Source organism: Podarcis bocagei (genome assembly GCF_964188305.1).
Source record: "Podarcis bocagei genome assembly, chromosome: 4".
Lineage (NCBI taxonomy): Eukaryota > Metazoa > Chordata > Lepidosauria > Squamata > Lacertidae > Podarcis > Podarcis bocagei.
Window position 1 is genome coordinate 47,926,515 of NC_138128.1, and position 24,949 is coordinate 47,951,463.

General features: G+C 40.4%; 1 protein-coding gene and 1 long non-coding RNA gene across 2 annotated transcripts in view; both read left to right on the plus strand.

The window, feature by feature from the left end:
* Positions 1 to 24,949, plus strand: part of CFAP58 (cilia and flagella associated protein 58) — an 86,891-nt gene that overhangs the window by 34,346 nt on the left and 27,596 nt on the right. The window contains exons 11-15 of the mRNA XM_081192007.1: positions 112 to 258; positions 5,121 to 5,261; positions 5,591 to 5,814; positions 9,595 to 9,706; positions 13,841 to 13,945. Coding sequence (XP_081048133.1) covers positions 112 to 258; positions 5,121 to 5,261; positions 5,591 to 5,814; positions 9,595 to 9,706; positions 13,841 to 13,945 — 729 coding nt within the window. The remainder of the gene's footprint in view (positions 1 to 111; positions 259 to 5,120; positions 5,262 to 5,590; positions 5,815 to 9,594; positions 9,707 to 13,840; positions 13,946 to 24,949) is intronic.
* Positions 15,685 to 24,928, plus strand: LOC308585911. Its single transcript, XR_014007674.1, has 4 exons — positions 15,685 to 16,287; positions 19,971 to 20,099; positions 23,039 to 23,129; positions 24,865 to 24,928. It is a non-coding gene; the product is annotated as an uncharacterized lncRNA (long non-coding RNA).

Sequence of the window (24,949 nt, forward strand, 5' to 3'; positions counted from 1 at the left end):
CTCTGGGGTGGAGTATGGCTATGCTGAAAGAAAAATGTGGATTTTATATCTATCACTGCTTTAGAGCCATTGGTACCTGCATATAGTAAGCCCTCAATTCTGTCATGTTAGGATGAAATCAATGAAATGAGAAAGAAGCTGAAGATTATGACACACCAGGTAGACCAGCTGAAAGAAGAGATCTCTGCTAAAGAGGCAGCTCTTGTGAAAATGCACCTGGACCACCAGCGGATAGAAAAAGAGAAAGAGGCCTTAAAGGTAAGGAACTTCCATTAGGAAAAGTGTCCCAGTATTGATCAGAGGTAAAGGAATTGGTTTTAAGTTGTTGAATTGGCAGAAATGTACCTGTTTACCTTCTTGAATAGACTTTTTTATTGTCTATATAAAAGACATCTTTTTTCTGTCAATAGCTGTTGAAGAGCAGTATTAAAATATATTCCGTCGTGTGGCTCTTCAGAGTGGACAGGAGGGCAGGAGCTGCTGCACTAGTGCTGTTGTGGAACATTTATGGTTTTAGTAATGGTAGGAGTGCATCCTGCAGTCACTGCCAGTGAAAGCAGGGAGAGCTGAAAGTCTTCCATTCCATTGCCCAGAAGAGGCCCTGCCACTTGGCATATGTTGGTGTACTGCTCATTCTGCTGTGCTCCATCCATCAGCCTGAGCTGATAAAAGTGGTATCCGATTTGGTGTTGTGGATTCCTGGGGATTTCAGCATCCATGTTAAAGCTGCCAGATCCAGGTAACTCAGGACTTAATGGCTGCAATGGCTGCAGTGGGGCTGTCCCAAAATGTCACCAAACTCAACATAGAACACACTTGATCAAGGAGCTGGATCGTGATCTGAAAGGGGTTGGTGGGATTTAACGTCTATCAACTTGTCATGGAAAACTCACTTCCTACTTTGGTTTAGGCTTGCATGAGCCTTTCCCCTCCTGCAAGGATGGGGCACCTATTAAAATGGTCCCTCCTCTGGAAGCCATTGGATTCCATAGAGCTCTGGAGGATTTTCCTGCCAGGGTGCCCTAGGATGATTGGGAAATAACTGATTCTACTAACACTTGGGGTTCCTCAAAAAAGACTCTGCAATTCAAACTGAGTTCTCTGCTGGCCCATGCTGGTTATTCATCATACTTTTTGGTCTACATTTGTTGAATTAACTTCTGTTTAACAGATTTGTAGGATAGGAGTATTTTAAATTAAGTTCCCTAGTCTTTAAGTGGCAGGGTAGAGTCAATATTCCATGGTTGCCCTCATTTTTCTGGCAGGGCTTGTATCCCTTTGACATTTGTGTGATTCCTGGCATGGAGATGCATAGATGGAAAATTGTCAGTTCTTGAATTTTTGCTGGCCATGCAACTATAAAAAGTTTACGATCTTGCCAGGAAAAAACATGGTAAAGAATATTATAGAGATCTAATACTTTTGCTGGAAATGGTTCCTTTTTAGCTTAACATACATAGCTGTCTGATACTAAGCCAATGAATCTTACTACTAAGTAATTATATATAGGATTGTAGTCTTAGTTCCCTTCTTGACAGGTTGTACCAATGCCATTTTAGCCAACTGCCTTCATTCATGTTTCATTAGCCACTTGTGCTTGGAATCCACTGAACTATTGGTGTCTGGATTGCTCTGTCATAACATTATTATTGTAAGTGTGGATATACCCATTAAACCCCAGTTTAATACTACTAGACTACACTGATATTTGGCACAAATCTCTAGGGTTAAATATTTGCAAATTAACTTGAGGAGTTTGTTGCTTAATCATTAGATAATTAGGCTAAGGGCCCAGTCCAAACTCCCACCTCCTGCCTCTGGCCAGTGGGGCTTTGTGGAATGGCAGGGCCACCGCTGCATCTGCAGCCCTGCTCCTCATGGTGCCTGTGGAGGCAGGTGATGGTGGAGGATGCTCAGGCCCCATCCATACGTGATGGCTGTGCCAGCCCAAGCTGGTGCAGCGATTGGGCCCTATGCCATTGTGCTGTGGCTGTAAGACTGACTTGGGATCCAGTCAATCCTGAGCTGGCACAGCCCCCCCTTCATCCTTTTGAATGCCCCACTCCAGGGCTTTCTGCTGGCTCCCACTGGTGAGCTTCATACCTACTTGCACAATTGGCAGCCTGTGGGAGTCTGGCTGAGTCCAAAGAGCTGGGAAGTGAGATACCACCACCAAATCTAAACCCCTCCCCAGGTGTAAGGATGGGTATGGTGAATTGTATGGTGAATGGTGTGTATGGTGAATGGTGGGACTGAATAACCGCAGACTGATCTTTTGTAACTTTAGGGGGAAAGAAGATCAATGATTTGAAGAGAGATAGCTGAACTGGTTGAATATGGAGAGCAGGCCAAAGGGAATAGAGAGGCAAAACCTAATATAGAGCAGAGATATCCAGGATTCTGGAGTTGTTCACTATTGGAAGCTGATGTGGAAATACTATTCTTTGCATAGTCTTATTTCTAGTATTGATGGATACTTAACAATTAACATTTGAAATGCTGTGCAAAGTTAGTAATTCCGCCTTCCCTGTAGTATATTAAGAAAGAAGAAAAGATACACACAGGGAGAGATTTTAGTTTTTCATTACCAAATAACTAGATTCCCTATGAGTGGATTTCTGGTCAGGTGGAAATTTACTTTTGAGGAGCAGCAGAAAGTCATAAATCTGTGCTAAATCTAAAAGAAAGTTGGAGAATACTGTCAGTGCTTCTTTTAGTTACAGTGAATGTAGCTGAATCTGGCTGCATGAAATGTAACTTTCTCAACTTCAGTCTCTCTTTTTTTGTCTTTTTAAGATCAAGAGAAACAGCATCCATAGCAGGTCATTTTTATTTTCACTAAAGGGGGAGATCCCTTCCTTGCTACTTTTTGCTTTGCTTTCTTTTTGTCAATTTTATGCTACGCTCCAGTGACTCTGTAGGTTTTCAGCTATTGTCAGCACATTACTGTTATGACAGAATGTCAATAGAACTCTGTAAAGGGGTGATGAATTTGGGTTCTTGGTCTGTCTGCGAGTTGTTATATCAGCTATGGAGAAAGCATTCAGAACTTTACTTCTTGTGCAAAACTGTCTCCTTTAACTAGCCTCTAATGCTGCCTTGTCACTGTGGAGCCATCCACCAACAGTTTGACAGCAGCTTGATTGCTGTGCTCTTTTACCTGTTCAATTATTCAGCAGCAAAAGTGTCTGTGGCCTATCCTCACTTTAGTAACTGGCTTGAGGGCATTCTGCTCTGATGCCTACAGAATTTCTGCTAAATACCTAGAATGCTAAGAGTTTCCTCCTCCCTCTTTTACAACTTTCCCAACCCCAACCCAAATATTATGCATTCAATTCAGTGGGTATCCTAGTATGCAACTTCTACATTTGTCTTTGGTGCTTTGGCCAGGATCCAGTGGATCAGCGGGAAAGCTGTGTGTTTCCTGTCACATGGGAATGTGCAGATCCTATACCTGAAGGTATTTAGATCACACCTTTGTGAGATTTCTGACACCTCTAGGGCTTCTGCTTAACATGGGGCTCCTGGATTGTCTGGTAGTTGTTTGGATTTTGCTTTGCAAGATAGCTTAGATTTTCATGCACTTAATGCATCTGAACCAGAATATTTGCTTATAGCAATAGCCCACATCTAAAGCTGTATCTTGTTTACAGCTTGTATATTCTGTGACAAAAAGGATAGCGTTTTGATATTAAAAAAATGTTTCAGCAATGCTGAACCACATGGACAGTTTTACTCTTCCAAACAGTTACTTTTTACACACTGTTGCTTGCATTTAATACTAGGCAGCATCCATTTTTGCTCTGCTGATAGAGTTTGTTTAGTGTCCAAACTGGAGTAAGTGTGGTGCAAATATTGTGCATATGGGAAAATAAAAGTTTTATTAAAGAAAACAACACGGGAGCAAGGTATTTTATTAGTATAACAGAACAGTTCTACCAGTTCTCTTAAATTATTGCTTTCGCAACCAGTTTTGTTATTGTTGCATTGCTTTTTCTCAAGAGACCAAACACACATCCCCATTTATTGGAACCAGCCCTTTTCAGAATCTGTTGTGACAGAGCAGGATCAAATGTCTCTGTCTCTGAAAAACATCCTGTCCTGAAAATATATCGCAAATGTTTCTTGCTTTTAAAGATATTTCCCAACTAAGAAATCAATAGGAATAGCCTTTTCCTTTCTATCACTTTAACAAAGTGATTGTCCCTTTAACAATTGAAGCACCACAGAATATTTGGTGGTTCCTTTGGCATGGTATCATTATCATATTTGAAAATAGCACACCTTGAGTTTCTCCCAGTGAACTACTGTACTAGCAATGTATCTAGGAATGATACAACTTTGCTAAAGGCAAAGGCAATAAATTACAGATAAATAACAGCCCTATTATGTGCAAACTTTATCACCTCAACTCTTGACTGTGAACGTGTTGTAGCTTACAGTATTACATAATATTATCTGATGTACTATCCTTGAATCTTTGTTTCTGAGTTCTCTATGCTGTTTCAAGCACACTATAAAAATGTCAGCAGCTTGAATGAAGGTGACCTGGACTGCTTCCATGGTTATGGGCTTTGTCTGAAAGTATTCTCTGTCCACTGCAGGGGTAATGCTGTTAAGTCATCTGATTGTAGTGATTTCATGATCAATCAACCGTCTGTGTGATTGTGTCAGAATTTTCTGTGTCAGAAAATGTGTAATTTCACTTACACCAATTCCAGACAAGTTTGATAAATTATAAAGATAGTGGTGGGTTATTACTGTAAGCAACTGAATTCTCCACTATCTACTACTGTTCATTTTCCCCCTCTGTAAGTTTAAGAAATGCCTGCGAATTACAAATTGAGCCTAAACCACACTGACATTTCTCTTGGGTATGATGTACAATACAAAGATGTTGGACATATTGTTACAACCTTTCTTTTATAAGAGTTTAGTGTACATTTGTGTGGTATTTCTCATTTGCTGTTGAGAACCAGCAAACTGAATCCAACAAAACATGAGAACCTAAGCAAGAGTACAAGATTGTCTAAATCTTAATAATCCTAAATTCCCAGGTTTATAAAGTCGGAAGCTGTTACTAAACACAATTTATTTCCTGTTTCTTTTGTTTCTGTCAGAGTGAACTGCTTAAAATGAGACAACAAGCTCTGGAGACTAAACACTTTATTGAAAAACAAGAGGAAGAAGAAAGAAAACTCTTGAAAATTATTTCTGAAGCTGATGCAGAGAGGATCAGGCAAAAAAAGGAATTAGACCAGGTAAGTAATACAAGCACTGCTTCAGTGGCACTTACTCCAATGTGACTCAGTTGAAGCAAATTGGCATCAACCCATTTAACATACCATAGTGTTATAAAACAGAAGGATGCCAACTTGTCCTAGTTGAAGATCTAGCCTACTGTCAGGACTGCTTCAGACCCTCTTCAGTAATATTGTTATTTACTGACAATATGCAACATTTTGGTGCTATGTTTTTTTTTTTTTTTTTTGCTGATGAAGGCAGTGCTCCCCCTTATGCATTATGACTGACAATTTTCATACTTTCAGCCCATCTGTAGAATCTTGTCTTGGCCTGCCACTTTTTCTAGGTTATCAGTGAAAGAGACATTCTGGGGAGCCAGCTGGTTCGTCGCAACGATGAATTGGCTCTTCTATATGAGAAGATCAAAATCCAGCAATCAATTCTGAACAAGGGAGAAATGCAGTACCGGCAAAGAATGGAAGACATCCGACTACTCAAGCTGGAGATCAAGAAACTTCGTCGGGAGAAGGCAATACTTGGCAAGAGTGTAGCTAATGTGGAAGAACTCAGGTAGAAAGAGAGAATGAATCAATTTTGCTTGTGGCTGCGGCCATGACACTGCTTTTCAGACACTGGGGAATGTTTGTTTTCATGCATGACAAAGATTTGTGTTGACATATCAGTTATTTCAAGGAATGATTTGCTTCACATGACCTCGTACAATACTAGATTTAAATTCAAGCAAATAAGCCAATCAATAGCCAGGAAAAAGAAACATAATTTTAAAGGGAAGTTGCTGGTACCAAACTATCCCACTTCCAAACTTTACTTACTTCTACAATTGCTACAACGTAAAACTTGACAGGCTGCAATGGGGAAAGTGTTCAGAGTTCAGTGAATAACTTGGTGGGGCCCAGGACCCACATTAGCAGAGCTGTTTTTTATTAGGTAATTCATAGTGGAAACAGAACATTTGACATATTTATAACAAGCCCTAATATGTTCTCAGTTTTTTGTCCTTTAGATTTATCAGGTAGCTTGATCCTAGTAGAAAGATTTGCTTAAATTTTCATTCGAGATTGTGTTTACCTCAAAGCAAAATTTTATGGGCTTGCTAGATTTATCTCCTCCTTTTTTGTGCTAATACTTTAAAAAGAAAAAGAAAAAAGACCTTGCTATACTTGAGACATATTTTGTTCTTTTGGGAAAACATTGTTATATAGTCACTGTGGGCTTGTAAGAAAATAGACTAAAGAAAAGGACTGCTTTCAGTGAGTTACTGGTTTGGCAAAGGAGGATTTAGTTCTGTCTTCTGTTAAGTAAGATTTATGCTGTTGGCAAAACTTCACAGACATTAATAAGGTTTGCTCTAGAGAGTTACTCTGCTAGTCCCAAAGAATAAGAACAATAAAATAGGTAAGGTGCTTTTTTTAATTAATTGGACTTATTTCTTTGGGTGAAAGAGTGTGCAAATTTCATGGAACTTTTTACTGTAGCTAATTCTCAAATGCTAAATGACTTTTAGGCAATTGAATAACAGGGTGCTTCTAAGCATTTTTCCTGAAAAGTAAATCTTATTGAAATCAGTGGATGTTACTGTGTAGTAAGTGCATATAAAATGCAGCCTAAGATAGTTTTAAAAGATTTTTCAGGTAATGTGCCAGTGGTGGCTATAATGAATAGATTTTTTTTCTCTTTTGGAAACTACTGTAGAGAGAGGCAATGGTCATGCGATGTTTTTATTGTGAACTTTAGATATTTGAGAACTAACAATTTCTGTTGAGCGGCTTAGTAGACTGATAACTTTTTGTGGGGTGTGTGATATTTTTTCCCCTCTGGGCCCAATTGGCTAGTGGTTTTAATATATGGGGAGAGGTCCTAACAGAGGATTTTGTCTCAGTGCAGAACTTGAGAGAGATGACTTGAAGGTTCCTTCCCGCCCTAATTTAAGATTTTATTTAGATTTAAGCATTCTAGAAAGATGTGGCATTTATTTGTTGTCTATGGTCAATGACACACTTTGGATTTTGGGCTGAAATGTATTGGGCTGGGTGCTTGATTACCATGTGGAAATGCAAGTATATGCTACTGTGGCAAGGTTAACTTCTGTTAATGGCATCAGCAGCTCTCTGTTTTAATGAACTCCCCAATCATTGCTAGAATTGCCAGAAAATAGTTATTTCATCATTTGCAGTGCTAAGCTGCTTTAATTGGTAGTACAGTTACTTCTTTGGGTTTGGCCCATCCATCTAAGAATCGTTTCATACATTACAAATGTAAAATGTAAAATTGTTAATGCATCCTGTTTATGGCACTAGTAATTAATATTTTTATACTTGGAAATAGAAATGAAATATAAGGTATATAACTAAAATTATAACAATAAGAACTTTGAAAATCACTTACATCATGGTGTATAAATTGATATCAAGCTAAAGAGACTTCCACTATGTTTTTATTTAATCAGAGCATTTATACCTTGCTCCTCACCCGAAAAGATTCCAATGATGGCTTATGTCTGATCAATGAAACAAGACCATCTACTGTATGTCTACAGGCATACAGTGTAAAAGACACTGTAAAGAAAAGGGGATTGGGGAAGAGGGGAAAAGCACACTTGGGAGGTTGTCCTCCTCAGAACTAGCTGGAATGGAAAAAGTTCAGGGGCAGGAGGCACCCGATGAAGCTGATCTTTCAGCAGAGCTGAGGTAATGAGCTGTTCCCCATCTCTAAGGCAGTCTTCCGGCAGTAGCAGCTGGTGGAGCTGTGCAGGAGGGGCTGTGTTGCTCTGCTGTCTTCCCAATGCTGTATGTTGCTGCCATTTACCAAGAAGTCGAGGGGCAGGGCAGCAGGTGTTTAGCATGGCATGGTATGGGCAGTGGTGTGTCCAGTCCAATATACCTGCATTGTGCTGAGCTTCTGTTGCCTTGTCCCCCTGCATCTTGGTGGCAGTGATGTCCAGCGTTGGGAAGACAGGAGAACAATGCAGCCCCACCCACACTGCCCTGGCTACCATTCTTGATAGTAGGCTGCCTCAGAGACACAAAGCAGAGCTCATTCCTTCAGCTCTGCTGAAAGACCAGATCCACTACTGCCTGCTGGAATGACCGTTACCAGGTGATAGTTGATGGAGAGGTCTAATGGAGCTGGCAATAACTAAATGTTGTATTTCTTGTTGCAGCCATGTAAGAAGTCACAGAGAGCCCAGTGCACTGGCATCTGCATTTGTAGAAAACATATGACTGAAAATACACATTTCTCATATGTACAGATTACATTTTTAGGCATGCCTTAATATATTTTATAGGTATATTTTTACTCTTAAGTCTGGTGAAGAGATAATGAGAATAGGTGGGAGTTTTTTCAGTTCCTATATTTAGCTGGAACACTATGAATAGAAATGTAAGTGGGACTTCCTCAAGCTGCCCAAAGGAACAATTTAATGCATGTTTCCTCAGCTACAATAAACTTCTGGAGTCTGCCTGCTTTGAAACAGCCTTCAGTTTATATCTTTCAATGAATGCTCCGTACCATGTTGTAGGGCCAGCCCCAAACATTTTGGCACCTGAGGCAAACCACAAAATGGTGCCCTCCCCCAACTAGGGAAGAAGGGATAAGTGAAGTTCCTACATTAGGAACAAAGGGGAATAAATATCTACATCAGAATTTCTTGCCTCTGTGGATCCTGTTGCCTGAGATGGTTGCCTCAACTTGCCTCATGTATCGACTGGCCCTACCATGAAGTTCCATGAGTCACAGATGGAATGTCTGGGAAATACTCGACAACAAGGTCACTTAGGTTGCTTTGGGGACATTACATTTATCTCTTTGTGGTAGTGGGCATGATCGGATATGTATGACATCTGGACAGTTTCAACTATAGTTTTGTTATCACTAGCCACTCATTACCTCATCTCAAGTCCTAAATAATGCATGCTGATCGTACCATATTTCCTTTTACCATATTTTGCTTCTTGAAACAAGACTTCTAATTTTTGATCTCTTAGGTAAAAAAAATCCTTTGTGACAAGCCTAATGCTGGTATTTTGCATAGCAGACCTCTGAATGACTGCCTTGTGTAAATAGGGAAAGTTTGCCATTGCTTTTGGCAAAAGTCGAATGGGATGACTGAAAATAGCATTACATCATGAAACTCTTCTGCCCCCAGTGCTGGAAATGTTTGCTTGAGTAATTGAAATTACTAGTAAATACATGCGAAAGAAGAATTGTACTGAGAGATGGCTACATGTTTCTCTCTTACACCAAATAAAAGAGTTAATAAACATTTTGCCATAATCATATTAAGTTCTTTGCAGAGGTCATGGTGTTTGTATTTCTTACTTTTTGAAGGCAAGAAGTTTATCATATGCAGAAGGAGTTACTAAAGGAACGGACCCGCTGTAGAGCCTTGGAGGAAGAGCTTGAGAACCCCATGAATGTTCACAGATGGAGAAAATTAGAGGTAAAGTGTCACCTTTCAAAGAGACCCGGTTTTTCAAATAGATAGCATGGTGCAAAGCATATTTTAATCTGTGCAAACTGACATTAAAAAGGGCAGACAGGCTAAAATTTCCACACCATATTCTATGGTGGTTAATGGCAGACAGGCTTTATAGGCACAAGGCATTTGGGGATTATTTTTGTGTTGCTTCCATGATGTATGATTGCAGAAAGTTTTGCAGAATGAAAACTGATAAAGCCCAAAGAAAAGAGAAAGGTCTGAAGGTGAGATGGAGAGTGAAATAGTTGATTAACTTGGACAGGGGGCTAGAGTATTAAACAATTCAAAGAGATTCCCACCCACCTTAAAGAAGGAACGACTCTTCCATGGTCAAATGTGAAATGCTGCATTAGATGAAGTTTACAGAGAACAGAAGAGAGAACAATTGAGTTGAAGCAGAAAGGGCATGTATAAATTTGGGAAAGAAAAGAATCTTAGTAACCAGTACAAGATTCTGTGTAGTCTATTATAAACATGTACACTCGTTTGCTTCACAACTGAAAGCAAAATAAATAAAGATCTTTAATATAAGCTAAATCCATGAGCAGAAACGATACATTTGAACATTTCTCAAGCTGCTGAGATTTCTGTTTTGCATGCATGTTGGTCTTTTATGCAGTGCCAAATGTTGTTCAGCTGACCTCACAAATTGGTAGCAATATTCAAGTTTCTGAAGAACTCCAGCTGAATGTTTTGGTTGTATTGATTTGCCCAGCAGACAATTCTGATATTTTGATGCTTTATTTTCATCTGATAAAGTATTCTGGAATTTCTCCTTTAGAAGCAGATAGAATATAGAATATAATTTAATTTAAATGCTTAGAAATTGCTTATATTTTAGAGATATTTACTGTAGCCTGTCCATAGCCTATGGGATAACGTCAGCTATACAGCTAAATCTTACACATAAACAACAATTTGATACTTGCAGAAAATGAAGTCTTTGAATTCTAGAATCATTTTGAAATAGCTTGATCATCCAGTATATAGAATCAGTTGAAATAATTTGTAACAGTGCCTCGGTTCATCTCCAGAACAAAAAATAGAACAATTCCTGCAAATCAACACTTCGGCTGTTAAAGGCATGAAGCATCTATGCTTTAGTCCTTAGGAATTTATTAATTGGACATGTTTGTGTAAACAGATGGGAGGATTCTAGAAAGCTGCTATCGGCAGCCTGGTTCATATTTTACAATAAGCCAAACAATGGCTTATCAGGTTCATGCAAACATTTGTTCAGTGGTTGCAGCTTGTTGTTAAGGAGCAGAGACCTAAACTGTGATGCCAGGTTCAGATGACATGCTGAGCCAAACCTTGGCTTAACTGCCACATTGTGCTAAAAGGACTAGGGAGGAGTAAAGTGCATGGGAGCTCTTCTCTGAGAGCCAGCATGTTTGTGCAACCCCTGTAAGACATAGTTTGGCATACTGTGGAATGCAAACAGGGCCAGTATTATGAGCCAGTGTGTTTGTGGTTGTGGAACACAAGGAAAAGTATTTGCAGTCTATCTCACTAGGAATCACTGGGTTCATTTGTTTTTCAAGTGTGAAGATAGAATAGCAATAGCATATATAAGAAAAATGTGGTTTGCTAATATCCCTCTCTCCGCTCGCCGTCCTGTGCTAGAAAACCCTATAATTGCCTGCATTGTTATAGGACTCCCTTTGTTTCTGGGACCCTGCTGTCATAGGAGATTTTTCTTGCAGCATGTTGCAGTGACTAAACTTTCACACTACTGCCCTGCAGCAAAATAGCAGATGCCCCAGGGCAAACAGCTCCAATGTTGATCACTGTTGATAAAATGTTCTGAGACAATGTGCATGTCAACACAATTTTCCATGTGAGCACCACCTCTGGAAGTAATTGATGACAGTAGTCTCTCTGTAGCATTTTGCCAATGTATTCCAAAACTACCAGAATAAGAACATAAGAGCCCTGATCAGCCCACAGACCCATGTGGACTAGCACCCTGTTTGCACTATGGTCAACCACATACTTATGGGAAGCCTGTAAGCAGGATATATATGAGTGCAACTGCATTTGCCTCACTTGTGTTCCTCGACAAGTGGTACTCAGATACATTCCTCCTCCAGTTCTGACGTTGGTGCACAGCTATCATGACTAATAGCCATTGATACTGTAATCCTCCATGAATTTGTCCAAACCCATTTTAAAACTCCAATTCAGTAGCCATCATTTCATCCTGTGGCAGCAAATTTCATAGTTTAACTATGCACTGTGTAAAAAATACTTCTGTCCTGAAACTTCCAATATTCAGCTCTCATTGGGTGGCCCTGGGTTCTAGTGTTATGAGAGAGGGAGAAGAGCATTCCCCTATCCACTTTCTCCACACCATGTATAATTTATTCATCATTTCTATCATGTTCTCCCTTACTGAATTATTGTATTTTAATATTTTGCTGGAAGCTGCCCAGAGTGCCTGGGGAAACCCAGCCAGATGGATGGGGTATAAATAACTCCTCCCCACCCCCAACTGAAACACCTCAAATGTTGTTTGCAACTTTTCATATGGGGAAGTTGTTACAGCGGCTTGGTAATTTTGGTTGCCCTTTTCTGCACATCTTTCAGCTCTAAAATGCACTTTTTGATATGTGGTGACCACAACTATACACAGTATTCCAAGTGCCCCAAAAAGTACTGCAGCAATTTTAAGATTCCACTGAGCAAAGGGAGGAAATTTTATTCCAGCTGCTGTTAAACTATTTGCTGAAAAATCTATAGCACAACTATTATATGGTACACAACTAGTTCCCCTCTCTAATTTGAACTCCTATGAAAAAATACAATCAGGATTTCTTAGGTCAATTTTCTGAACCCGTAAATGTGTCCCTAATGCAGCCCTGTGACTGGAGATGGGCCTATATAGGATTGAAGCCAAAGTGTGGCTAGTTACTCTATACACATGGCTAAGACTTAATAAGACTCCAACTGTGCTGTTTCCCTTGTTGCTAGTTCATAACTATCAAACAAAATGGTGGAAGGGCATTACAAGAAAACTGTCCTTTTATGGCCTTTCTCCTGAATAGTTTGGAAATGGGGAGGGCCAGATATATAATCAAAGAACAAATCTGGGACATAGAATTCCAAACTGATTTTCTCTGATCCTCTAAAATCTATAAATCTCTGCACAAATCTCAAATATCCCATCCAGCAAACGCTAAACATTGTTGGACATTTTCCAGAGCCCATTTTAATGTTCTCCCTTCAGCACTACTAGAGGGCAGATATCATGACATCCCAGCTGAACAAAGATTATGTCCATGCAATTCTAATGAGATTGAATCCATTGGGCACGTTCTTCTACACTGCCCGTGGTACCTGAAGAGAGCTTTTTTACCTTTATTAAGGAAATTTCTTGGATGCTTAGAGGAAACTTCTTGGTGTTAAAAATCTAGATATCATCAGGCCTGTTGCAAAACTCTGTTTTATAGCAACAAGGACAAGACAGGCTGTGGTGACAGTGATGGCTGATGAATGAGTGCTGATTTTAATCTCTGGAATTCAGATTTTAGCTGAAGGGGTGTTATTTTTAATGTAAATAAGTTTATAGGCAATTTTTAATTACATCCACTTCTTCATGTGGATGTGGCATATATTGTTATTGTTAACTTTGCTGTCTGGTCTTTGACCGCAATAAAAATTTATTGAGGGGCTATATCAAAAGTTCTTTGAAAGCCCAATAATACAAAGTGTAGCATGAATGTTACAATTCAGAAGATGGTACTACTGGCCAGAAGACGACAATCATGTGACTACATTCTATTGTGTTCAGGATATGTGCTTGCTTGCACATGTTCTGTTGATCAATGAAACTGATGCTTCCTCAAATCCTAAATGAGGTGCATAGGCAGATCTCCATGACTGCTCTGTGTGGAAGCAATTTGAACCTGCTACCGTCTAGATTGGTAGCCTGGGCTGTTCATATTGCTAGGGGAATAAATAACAGCTTTAAAGTTTAAGTTTTATTATGTAAGGCCATGTTTAGTGTGGAAGGTATTCATTTAAGTTTTGAGCAATTAGGCATACTACAAGGCACAGAACTTGCAACTAAAAATTTGTATTCCTATCATGCAGGCCAGCGACCCAAATACCTATGAGTTGATACAGAAGATACATGCATTGCAGAAACGACTTATTAGCAAGACGGAAGAAGTGGTTGAAAAAGAGTTGCTCCTCCAGGTACAGTTGGCATGTTGAATGTATCCTGCTTACATACATGTGTTTCTCTTGGGTCATTTCCATATTATTGGGTTCATTTTTGCACAGGTGTTATTTTTATTTGCTTTGAGGGAGCCATATATCATCCCCTAAGGCTGTGCTTCTGTTGCAGGAATACTGTACTCCCCAAGCAATCAAAAAAGTATCTTGTGTTGCTGGGAAAATGCAAACTTCCTTCAGCTAGTGCAGTCAGTGGTGATGGGATCATGTGGAATGTGGATGTATGAATGACTGGTGTGATGAATAGTGCATGTGATGTGAATGGTTGCATGGAACAGAGATCTATTTGTCTTCAGAGCTCCTTGCTGGCTAATTTCTTTTTCTAATGAGCACACTCCTTAGAAGACTTGTCTAAATCAAAAAGGCTTCCTGCTGCCTTCTGACACATTGTTATACATAATTTTGCTAGATTAACACAATTTTGCTTCACATCACCAGTGCAGAACCACTCAGCTGTAGTATGCTAGATGGAAGGGAATAGTCTTAGTTGAGGCATCTCAGCTTCCTATATTCCTCCAGCTGAGCAATTCTCTGGGGTACAGAGCCATGCTGTTCTTTGTTTAAAAATGGCTCTACAGCAAAACTATAGAGCAGGGCCATGGTACCGTCACTGCACAAATCAAATCTGACTAGAAATGATCTCTGAGAAAGCTAATAGAATAAAGGAAGAAATGTGATGGATTGTATGCAAAAGCCTTGAGTGCTGTTCAGATACTCTGGTATTCAGTTTATGGAATTAAACACAGTGCATGTCCAGTAACTAGCTTTAGATGGCAGCACTTATTCACATATAAAGTTTGTTTACATGAAACTTTGTTGCTGCAACCCACATTTCAGAATAAAAAATGTAGTGAAAAGTCCACCCCTCTACTTCCACTTATAGCAACAACAACAATCAAAACACCAATTTTGCCAGCTTTAAAGGCAGCATTATTTCCTTGGTCAGGTCGTTCTGAATCATTTTGATCATGCCACTAATTACCAGGTCAGTAGAGAATAATGCCTGTTGGATTTCCTACTTTGCTTATTATGGCCTTTGGTAGAAGATTTCAGTGAGTTTTTTATGACTTAAGACGTGTTTTCTGCATCACTGGTTTTTCTTGCAGTGGACGCTAAGTATTTCCTCCTTTTGCACATTATTTCTGTAGTTCATTTTTTTGTGGTACATACATATTGATGTGTTTGGGAATGCCACTAAAATCTGAAGGGAAGGTTGCACATCTTTAAGATGTACCTCTGCTTTGTATTACATTTCACACAGTATGCAAGTCCATTAAGTGCTCTGTGTCCCAAAAGGCAGTCTGTATTTTCCCAACACAGAAAATACAAGTAGAGATGCAGGATTATGCTTTGACCTGGTGGAATGATGCCGCTTGTGTTCATACATGTTCTCCCTCTAAGTAGAATAGTCTAAGCCTTGTGTTTTATGTCTCTACACAGTGATTGTAAATGCATCAGGTAAGCAGAAATTTTTAATTGCCTGAATAATCTTATGTTGCTAAAATGCAAGGATACAGGATGCAAATTGGAAACAGGAGTTTTCCTCTTATTTAAGTAGCATGAGGTATTTTTTGGAATTTCCTATTCAATATTTTATCACTTGATGAGCACAAGGAACATACTATTAATGAAGAAAGAGATCATTTTAGAAATTTCCTTAGGAAGTTCAGCATGTGTATATGGGTAAAACATAGCAGTTAGTATATGGTCAGAAGAGTTAATTTGATTTCAGTTTACACTAAGATGTAACCTCTTCCTTCCTCCTCTTATCATCAGCTTGTTGATCATTTATAGGGTTTTGTTTTGACTCCTCTTGAGTCACTCCCTTGCTGCTAGTTTAGCATGAACCAGCATGAGATTTAAATTTAACAGGTTTTGACTTTTTTGACTTGCCCTGTCTGCATTGTGGCTCATTTTTGAAGACCAGCTTAGCACATTGTCCTTTAAATCAGTTAGTGTGTAAAGTCAAGTTTGCTCCCTTCTGCTGGAGGTCAGTGTCTCTCCTCCCCTCTTCACTTTCCTCCTCTATACACCCAAATTTCTGGCATATATATGATTGATAGTTCAGAATGGGATGGTGGGTGTTAATGAAAAGCCCTAGTTTTGGTACCTCCCGATATACAAAATTATAAGATGTATGATTTTCAACACAGTATGTTTAAATAAATGGCAACATTTCCTACAATCATGAATCCATACCCTGAGGTCTTCATCTCATCAAGAGACTAATATGAACCAAGGTGGACCTTGCTGTCATCATCTGAGGCCTTTCTTCCTGTGTCTCCTCCATGAGAAGCCTGGAGGTTGGTAACATGAGAATGGGTATTTTCTATGGTGGCTTCCCATTTGTAGAATGCTTTCCCCAGGGAGGCTTGCCTGGTGCCATCATAATATGTTCTTAGGCACCAGGCAGAAACTTTCATCTGTAACCATGCCTTTGGCCTTTAACTATCTGTGGCCTTTTAGAAGTGGGTAGGATGTTTTTAATGTATTTCACCTCCTCTTGGCTTTAATGTATCTTTGCGGGGTGTTTTGTTTGGCTTTGGGTTTTCCTGGGCAAAATAACAACAACAACAAAGTAAGTAAGTAAGTCAATAAATAAAACTTTTCCCTAGTTTGTTTGTTTGTTTATACATTTAATACCACCTGATGTACTCTCTCTCTCTCTCTCTCTCTCCATTTTATCTTGAGGTAGGTTAGGCTGAGGGACAGTGACTGCCCTAAGTCATCTAGTGGGCTTCATGACCACTACTGCACACTAGGAATAAGGGAACTGAGCAGAACATCTGAATGCCCCATACACCATGGCAATTTTATTCCTGTTTTATTCTGGACATGATAGTTTGTTGATGAAGCTGAACTGAAATGTTGAACTGTAATCAGTATTAGTGTTGTCCAGGTAGTAGATGCTGTGCATAACAGCATAGCTCAGAAGCTCCTATATATAGTTGTAAATAATCTGGATAAAGGCCCTTGTGTTCACAGATAGTTGACATTTTCCCACCTTCAGCTACTGTTCCAAATTGCCCAGCTCTCCCAGGAGCTGCTCTGCCATTGCAGGAAGAAATGAGGTCTTTTGTTGATTCCTGTCAGTCTCTGAGCCTTTCTTTTATGTTGCTGTGGGTGGAAGGTGATAACCTGGAAATAAATGGGTCCCTATACACCACAGCTGTAAATGCTACAGGAAGATTTGCCACTTCCAACAGGAGATGAATTTTTATGGGTCTTTCATTGCATTCAGGTCAGTTTGGTTTCCAAAGCCTGGGGAGATTGGGTCAGAGTGAGAGCCTAGCTAGTGTGGTACTTTTATTCTCTAGAATACTCTGAATTTGAGGCTGCAGTATTTTGGAGAAAGCGTTTTTGTTGAAAGAGCTATTGTAACTTTTTGAAAACTGGAAAGATACAGTGAATGTGTGTGTGTGTGTGTGTGTGTGTGTGTGTGTGTGTGTGTTTGTTCATTTGTGTGTGTATAAACTTTTGTCTGCTGTTATAGTATAGTATTTCGGGTGTATCATTAGATGTAATGCTAAATAAACTTTGGGGATTTTATTTTATTCATAATAAAAATGACTATTAGAGAAAGCCCCCTTATGCTTACTCCATTAGTTATGATTATGTACAAAGTCTGGAGACTTTCAATTGTGCAGCATCCTCACAGCAGCAATAAACTGCTTCCACAGGGGGGAAAAAAAGAGAAATCTCATAATTAATAAAGCATCTGTGTCCCTTAACCCCTATTTATTTCAGTCACCTCTTCATCCCTAAAAATCATCATTTCATTTATCTCGTATGTGCGGTCTGTAGTACTATTTATATTGAATGGTTGTTGTCAGCCTGTGTGTCTGTGGGAGAAGGGAGTGTCAAAGGAACCATGCCTGACTCTCAGATAGATGCTTTGTTGTGCTTTTAGCACAAGCCAAAGGATAGAGCCAGCACCTTTATTGCTTGATGCTTTGTGACTACTGTGGAGAGCAGAAACACAGAAGATCTTTCAGTGTCTTAACAAACTCTTCTTTCATTTTTCTTCTTCAGCAGTTCAGTACTTCAGCTGGTCTAGTTTAGTAAATTGGGGGATGGGGAAGATAAAATAAAAGTAAGAGCAGTTCCCAATTGTTTCCTTACCCCTTATTTTTTTCATTGGGACATAGGAATCTAAAACACACAATAATCATGCCAGAGTATGAATGGTTGAAGCCTTGGAACTGTACTAATTTGTGGGGTGGTGGAGGAGTAGAAAATAATGACCCCTTATGGAATAAAGGTGCATTAGTCTGGTTAAAGGAACAAAAGTTTGATGTCTTAAGTTTCCTTTTGCCACCATTTTATACTTCCTTCTACACCTTCACAACAGCCATGTGAGGTAGGCTAGGCTAAGTTGATTACAGGCCCAATGCAGGAAATGAGCAAAAGCAATGATGAGTTAAGTGCATATGCTTAGGGTGTTTTCTTTTTGTTTATCAAGGTTTCCCCCCCCCCCAAGTTCTTAGTTTGCTTAAAGTTGTGAACTACATGTGCTCAGGGTCCTCCCCATCATGCCATAATGAATATATTGTGTTACTCTTTAAGATACCACTAGATTTTTTTGTGGTACCTTATTGCATGTATGCATTTTGGGGGGGAAGGGTGGCCTATTTTGGGAATTGAACCAGGCCCCCCAACCACCTTAATCTGCCCTTGCTTGCCTGAGTTTTCTCTGGACCCAGCTTTGTCTTATTGTGTAGAATTTGAGGCCTCTTGCCTCATAGTAAAAGCCTGTTATCCTGTACTACACAGCTCCATCCAGATTTTCTTCCATGCCTCTTTGGCTTTCAGCTCAACTGCCATATGACATTGCCTAAGAAGAGTGTAAGGTATTTGGATTCCTGTATAAAAAGAGAAGTTGACCAGTAAGCTTGCATGTACAGTAGAAACAGTAGAATAAATGACAGAGAATCTAATTGTTCTGTACAGAAATTTAAGACTGGGTTTTTGCATTTTTCCACTGGTACAGGAGCGCTAGCAGTTGATTCATTCCCATATAATGTGAGAATCATGGGAGACCCCTGCCCCCATAAACAAATGTTATTGGGTATAGATGCTTGCATGGGCTCCTCCTGTATCCTATGTTACTGCAGTGGAGCTGGAAGGTGTTGTGCAGCTGTGGCTCCTATGCTGATAAGAGTGTGAGCACTGGATCTAAGCCGGGGGAAAGGAGCTTTCAACACATTCCAGAAACTCTTGGTATATTAATGGCTATTCTAAAGATAATTTGCAGCTTTAGGCAGGAGCTGATAATTGGGTAATTCCAGTAAACAGACTGAAGAAAGCTCTGACCCTACATTAAAGGACATCAACAAAACCAAGAACAAAGGGATACTAGTAATCCAAAGCTTGTAACTGTAGAGGAATTATAAAGAGAAAGTTCCAAGGAGAAAGTGAGCATTTGTCTATTTAGCTGTTTCATTTGTTTTGTCTGTAAGCTGCTTTGAGTCGCTTTCAGGGAAAAAAGTTGGGGTATATTATTGGCATTCTTCTGTCCTGAGAGACAATGGAGTGTCCCCCAGGAGGAAAGGCAGACTCCTGTGTTAGCAGCACCAAAGTGACCTTCCCAGGGTTCAAGCCTGGGCAGTGTGCATGGAGGTTCTGGGCTGCCCAGACGACATGATCCCCTTCTTGGCCTTGCTGTTGTGGTCCAAAAAAAGCAGAGCAATATGGTTGGCACCAGCTTATCTGCAGGAGTTGCCAGAAGGAGGCATATATAACCATCTTAGGGACGCCACTCCATATTTGTATAAGTTTTATTCCTTAGCCTTTTCTTCTCCTGAAGATATCCTGCAAGGCAGCAGAGGATCAGTTTTCCTTCTTCTAGATAGACTACCTTCTCAGGTTGAGAAGCCCCATCTGCCCCTCACTTTCCTCTACAGCATGTGCAGAAACCACCTTCTTGACCGTTGGACCCACTATTGGTCTCGTCCACTCAATTTGCCATTGCCTTCTTTGCATGCAGGGGAAGTCCCTAACTCACCGAGGGTTTGAGACCCATCAGCTATCCTCACCTGGTATAGCTAGCCAGTTGAAGCAGTTCCCGGGGTGTGGCTACTGTCACATGCTGTGTGACAGCTTCTAGGAACTACAGGTGAGAACTGAGTGCAGGGTAGGGACCAAATGTGGACCAACTACCCCAGGAGGAGCACAAAGTGTCCCCCACCAGAGGTACTACCCATCCCTTAGTATATAAATCAATATATACTAATGCTAATAATAATTACAAGGGCTTGAACAAGTTGGAAAACTCCAATCCTTCCTTGGATGATACTGTGGAATGTGCTGTCTCACTGCACTAGAAATGTCTTTTTTAATATAGTTTTTATTAACAGGCCAATCAAATCACATTAATTCCAAATCACATTAATTCCAAATTATACAGCCAGATTTTTAAATTTTTGTTGGGGGGTACCCATACATCAAGCTCCGAAAGGGGACCAAACATCACTCATGTTGCTACTTTAATTAAACAGTTCTATCCAGTTCTGTCCAGATAGTCTCTTTGTTACTTTCCTCATCTTCTTGTTGTTATCATATATTCCTTTCTTTGCGATCTTTGATAGTCTTCACAAGCGGGTTGAAAACAAACATCCTCTGTGTGGGTTTTACACTCTCCAAAAATCATATCACATAAAGAACAGACGCCATTTCCACACCTCCATAAAGAACATTCCCTCCGTCTGTCCGTTGATTTCCCCAGGCTTGCCAAACATATCTCAGGGGGCCCTGCCAGGTCCAGATCACATTCCGATAACCATACATTCACATTCTGATGACCCTGGTCCTCCTCCCCCTCGTCCTTCTATAGGCAAGCCTGTCTTAGCGAAACACCATTTGTAACTGCGTCATAAAACTTCCTCTCTTTGATCATTTCCACACAGTTCTTGATCTCCTGCTTGTGATTAATAATTTGCAACGATTCTTCTCTCTGGAGGGGAGGGTTATTGGTACTCACATTGGTACTCCGTTTCACACCAACGTACCAGTCTTTTAATGATGATTCTTCACTTGATTTATTGTTTTCCCCCTCGCTCCGCTCACAGAGATCCATTAATCAGCAGTCTTTACTCCCGATCTTCACTTCATGTATGTGCATTAGCTTCTTTCCAATTATATATTCCGAGCTAATGCGAACCAGTGCGCGAATTAGAGACAGCGTCCGGGAGAGCCGGCCTCACTCGAGGGCTTCGTGCCAAGTGCTCACACCCCCTTCTTTCGAATCCGGGGGTGAATTATGGACACCGCTGGCAAGGCAGTCCCCCCCATTCCCTGGGGGGGGGGGTAAGGGAGTCGGAGAGATGTTATTGTCGGCCATCTTCCAATGCGCCCCCTGGTGGGGCGCATTGGAAGATGTCAGAAGGATGCCCCTGGGTGAACACATGGTTTTTCCCATGTAATGTTTTGTTAATGCATATGTTTGCAGTCTAGGATGGTTTTGAATCAAATTGTGCAACTTTACTGGTTATGCACCTGAATGGAATCTTCCTTACTTTGAACTTTGGGAGAGGCAGACTTTTCTAGAATGTTCTGCTTCATGATATGCTCAGCTACAATTCTTATGTTCACAGAATCATGTCAGGAACCCCAAAAGTCTAGTCTAATCTCTTGACAGTTCAGGAAACCTGCTACTGCAGCATCCATGCTATGTGGCCAGCCACTGCTTACAAATCTCAAATGAAGAAGTATGTACTATTACTGTGTAAGGGAGCAAATAACAAATAGTAAATGAACAAAGTAATAGTAATTACCTTGTAGATATAGCTAGCATAGCTTGAGGAAAAAGTGAATTATGCATGTCTTTATTTGTTTAAAAATCTAGCCGTCTCCCTTTAAAGCAAACTCCCTTTCTAAATTTGATTTTCTGTCTAACTGACTAACAGTCTGGTTTACTTATCTGCACATTCAAACCAGATAATAGTGCAATGACATCATATTACCTGCTGGTTGTCAATCATCTTCTCTAAAGACTTGTCATGATCATAAAGAAGGTATATGCAGTTAAAAGAATGGCTTTAGCTGAGAGACAGTGCAAAAAGAACTCTCTGTATTCCAGCATAAATTGTGAAATCCTCAACATATTAGATATTTCACATAGGTTTGGTAGCATCCCACTCCCAAAGTCTGATTCTAAAATCCACATAGTGAATTTTGAAGTCCTGAACCCTTAAACTGTTTTGGTTTAAGAGGACTCTTGTACCCTTAATCAAACAAATCTTTATGCTGGGATTTCTATTCAAGAATGTAAATATATTTCTGAGCAGTGTTTTCAGCCTGAAGTTGGTACTTCACCTTGATATCTGATTTAGCCTGAACCTAAAAAATGGTTATGGAGCATGTGCTGTATTATTTCAGTTTGATGGGTTGTATCCAGTGAAGTCCTGTTGGTTTCAAGGACTTTTGTCTATGCCCGAAATCTTTCCAGATGCCCAGGGTACTCCCAGAACAGATTTGGCAGGGGGGCGGGGCACGGAGGGAATAAGCCCTGTTTAGCTTCACTGATATAGGCCTGTTACACTTCACATTCTTGCTTTTAAGTCTTGGCATTTGTTATTCCCTAAATCATTCAGGGATCTCAAATTGTTTGACATGCTTCTTCTCTGATCCCTTGTTAAAGTTTTCTAAAACCTTTGCAAAACCCCATTTGAGGATTGGGCAGCCTCCTTGGTCCTTGGGAGGCAATCTGGGATGGAGAGTCAGTTCTAGCTGGGCTGGGAGCTGTTGCTTGAACTTGGCCCTCCCTTCCCCCTTTTCCAGTTGCCCCCCCCCTGCAGTGTTGGTAGCCCCTTGATTATAATCGTTTTGGGCAGGAGGTGGACAGGTGAGCTATACCACATAGAGCAAGAGATGGGACACAAACATGATATTGTGCAGAAGAGACTAAAGGGTGTGTTCACATTGCCACTTTATTATTTCTAATTCCAATTCATATTGAAATGGTGTGTGAAATAGGGAGGGGGGGGGAGAGAATCATCATGGTTTTTAAGTTGAGAAGCATTCTGATGTTGGCACTAACTTTTCCTTCCTCCCCAGAGAACAAAACCTTCAGGAGGAGGCAACACTTTTAAATCTGTGCTTTTTAAAAAAGGAATGGCAATGATCAGTTTAACTTCATCTATTAGAGGTAATCAGCTGAATTTAACAAAAGGAAAATTGTTTTCCAATAAAAACCATTTATGTTAATCTAGCATCAAGAGATGGAGAAAATAAAGCAGATCACTTAGCACCCAAATGAAGAATTTGTGATAAAAAACTTCCTCACTTCAGGTCTTAGTGAATCTTTGTACCTTTTCTTTAAGAGCACAAAGAGAGAAGAGGGTTTTGTGTGTGATGAATGTTCTTTTGGACAACAGCAAGATGCAAATTTGACAGAAGAATTAGACAAAATTGGATCAAAATTACAACTCTGGGGAATCCTCACCATTTTTAGCTATTTTGATGGGATCTCAGTATGAGATATTTTCAGACTAAAGGTGCCAGTTACAAAGAAGACAAAGTTGCAGCCGGAAGAGAAATTAGTTTGAGTTTATTGTTAGGAAAGCTTCATGAATATTTAATCTCCTTTATGTTTTAAGGGAATTTAAAAGATTCATTGGAGCTAAAAGGCGATTCTACTGGGTCATAAAATTGCACCCATTGCATCACATGGGATTTATATAATTTCTTCTTACCTATTCTTGATGGATGGGTGCCAAGGAAAGCTTTTGTTCTCTGCATTTTTATGGGTGTGCTCCGTTTTGCATGCATCTTAAAAATGAGAATAAAATAGTCTAAAATACATAAATAAATTTATATATTTATGTTTCGCCAGGCTCTCTGTCTAGTTCAGTGGGGGTCCAGAGTGTTTGTTCCTGGTGTTGCGTAATCGGGACAGATTAGGGATTCTGCTGGTTACCTCCCACTTTGCTGCCCAGCAGTCTTGCTGCCTGAGCTGATCTTGGAGGTGGTGTTGAGGACTTCCAGACTGCTAGTGTTGGGGGACTTCATCATCCATACCAAAGCAGTTAGCTCTGGGGTGGCTCACGACTTAATGGCTGCCACATAGAGTGCATTGCAGTTATCCAACCTCAAGGTTACCAACACATGGACTGCAGTCATCAGGCTATCCCTGTCCATGGACTTGGAAGAAAATCCTACAGTGTTCAGTAGATTTTACCCCCATTTAGTTGTGTACAGGTCACAGCCTGTCAGGGACGACAGGGCTCTGGTGAGTGTGTGATGGAGACAGGGGGTCTGGAGGCTGACCCAGGAGAGGGGGGCAGTGATTTATGGGGTTTGATGCCACCCACAACGCAGGAGCCAGGACAGAGGGAAGGGGAAGGGTCAGTCAAAGGTGGAGAGGGGGGCAGGATGTGTCAGAAGCAGAGAAAGAGGCTCTTCATGTGACGGGTGAACTGATCAAATCCCCATCATCCCCTGTCCTACTGTCTCCTAGAACCAGGAGGGTCTTGAAGAGGGAAGTGGAGGGGCAACCTCTGTGCAGGAGAAGTCAGTCTCAGGTTACAGGCATGCACACCATCAGACAAGGATACATAAGCCCAGGGGAGGGCATGCTCCTACTGTTGCTTCAACTGCTCCGCCAGGTGTGAACCTGGAAAAGTTAATGCCAGCTATGTTGGTGCAAGAAGTGTGTGCACGTGTGCATTTGGTGCATCTTAGGAAGTGCTGTAAGTGTTGCTTTTGTCATTAAAGAATTAACTATCAGCCATTTGCCTTTCATGGCTGTGTTTGTGTGGGAGAGCACTGGAGGTATTGATTTGTTGTCCTAGTAAATGGAAAACTCCTACTTCCCATAACAAAAGAAGATGGCAAGCCAACAAAAATGCAGAAAAGAACTGCTATGTTACTTTGTTTTTTAGAAAACATGCTGAGTATAGTGATAGTACGTTCAACTCGTGTCATTGGAAGACAAGGTGAGGGTGAACATCTTCTAAGAGGCTGTAA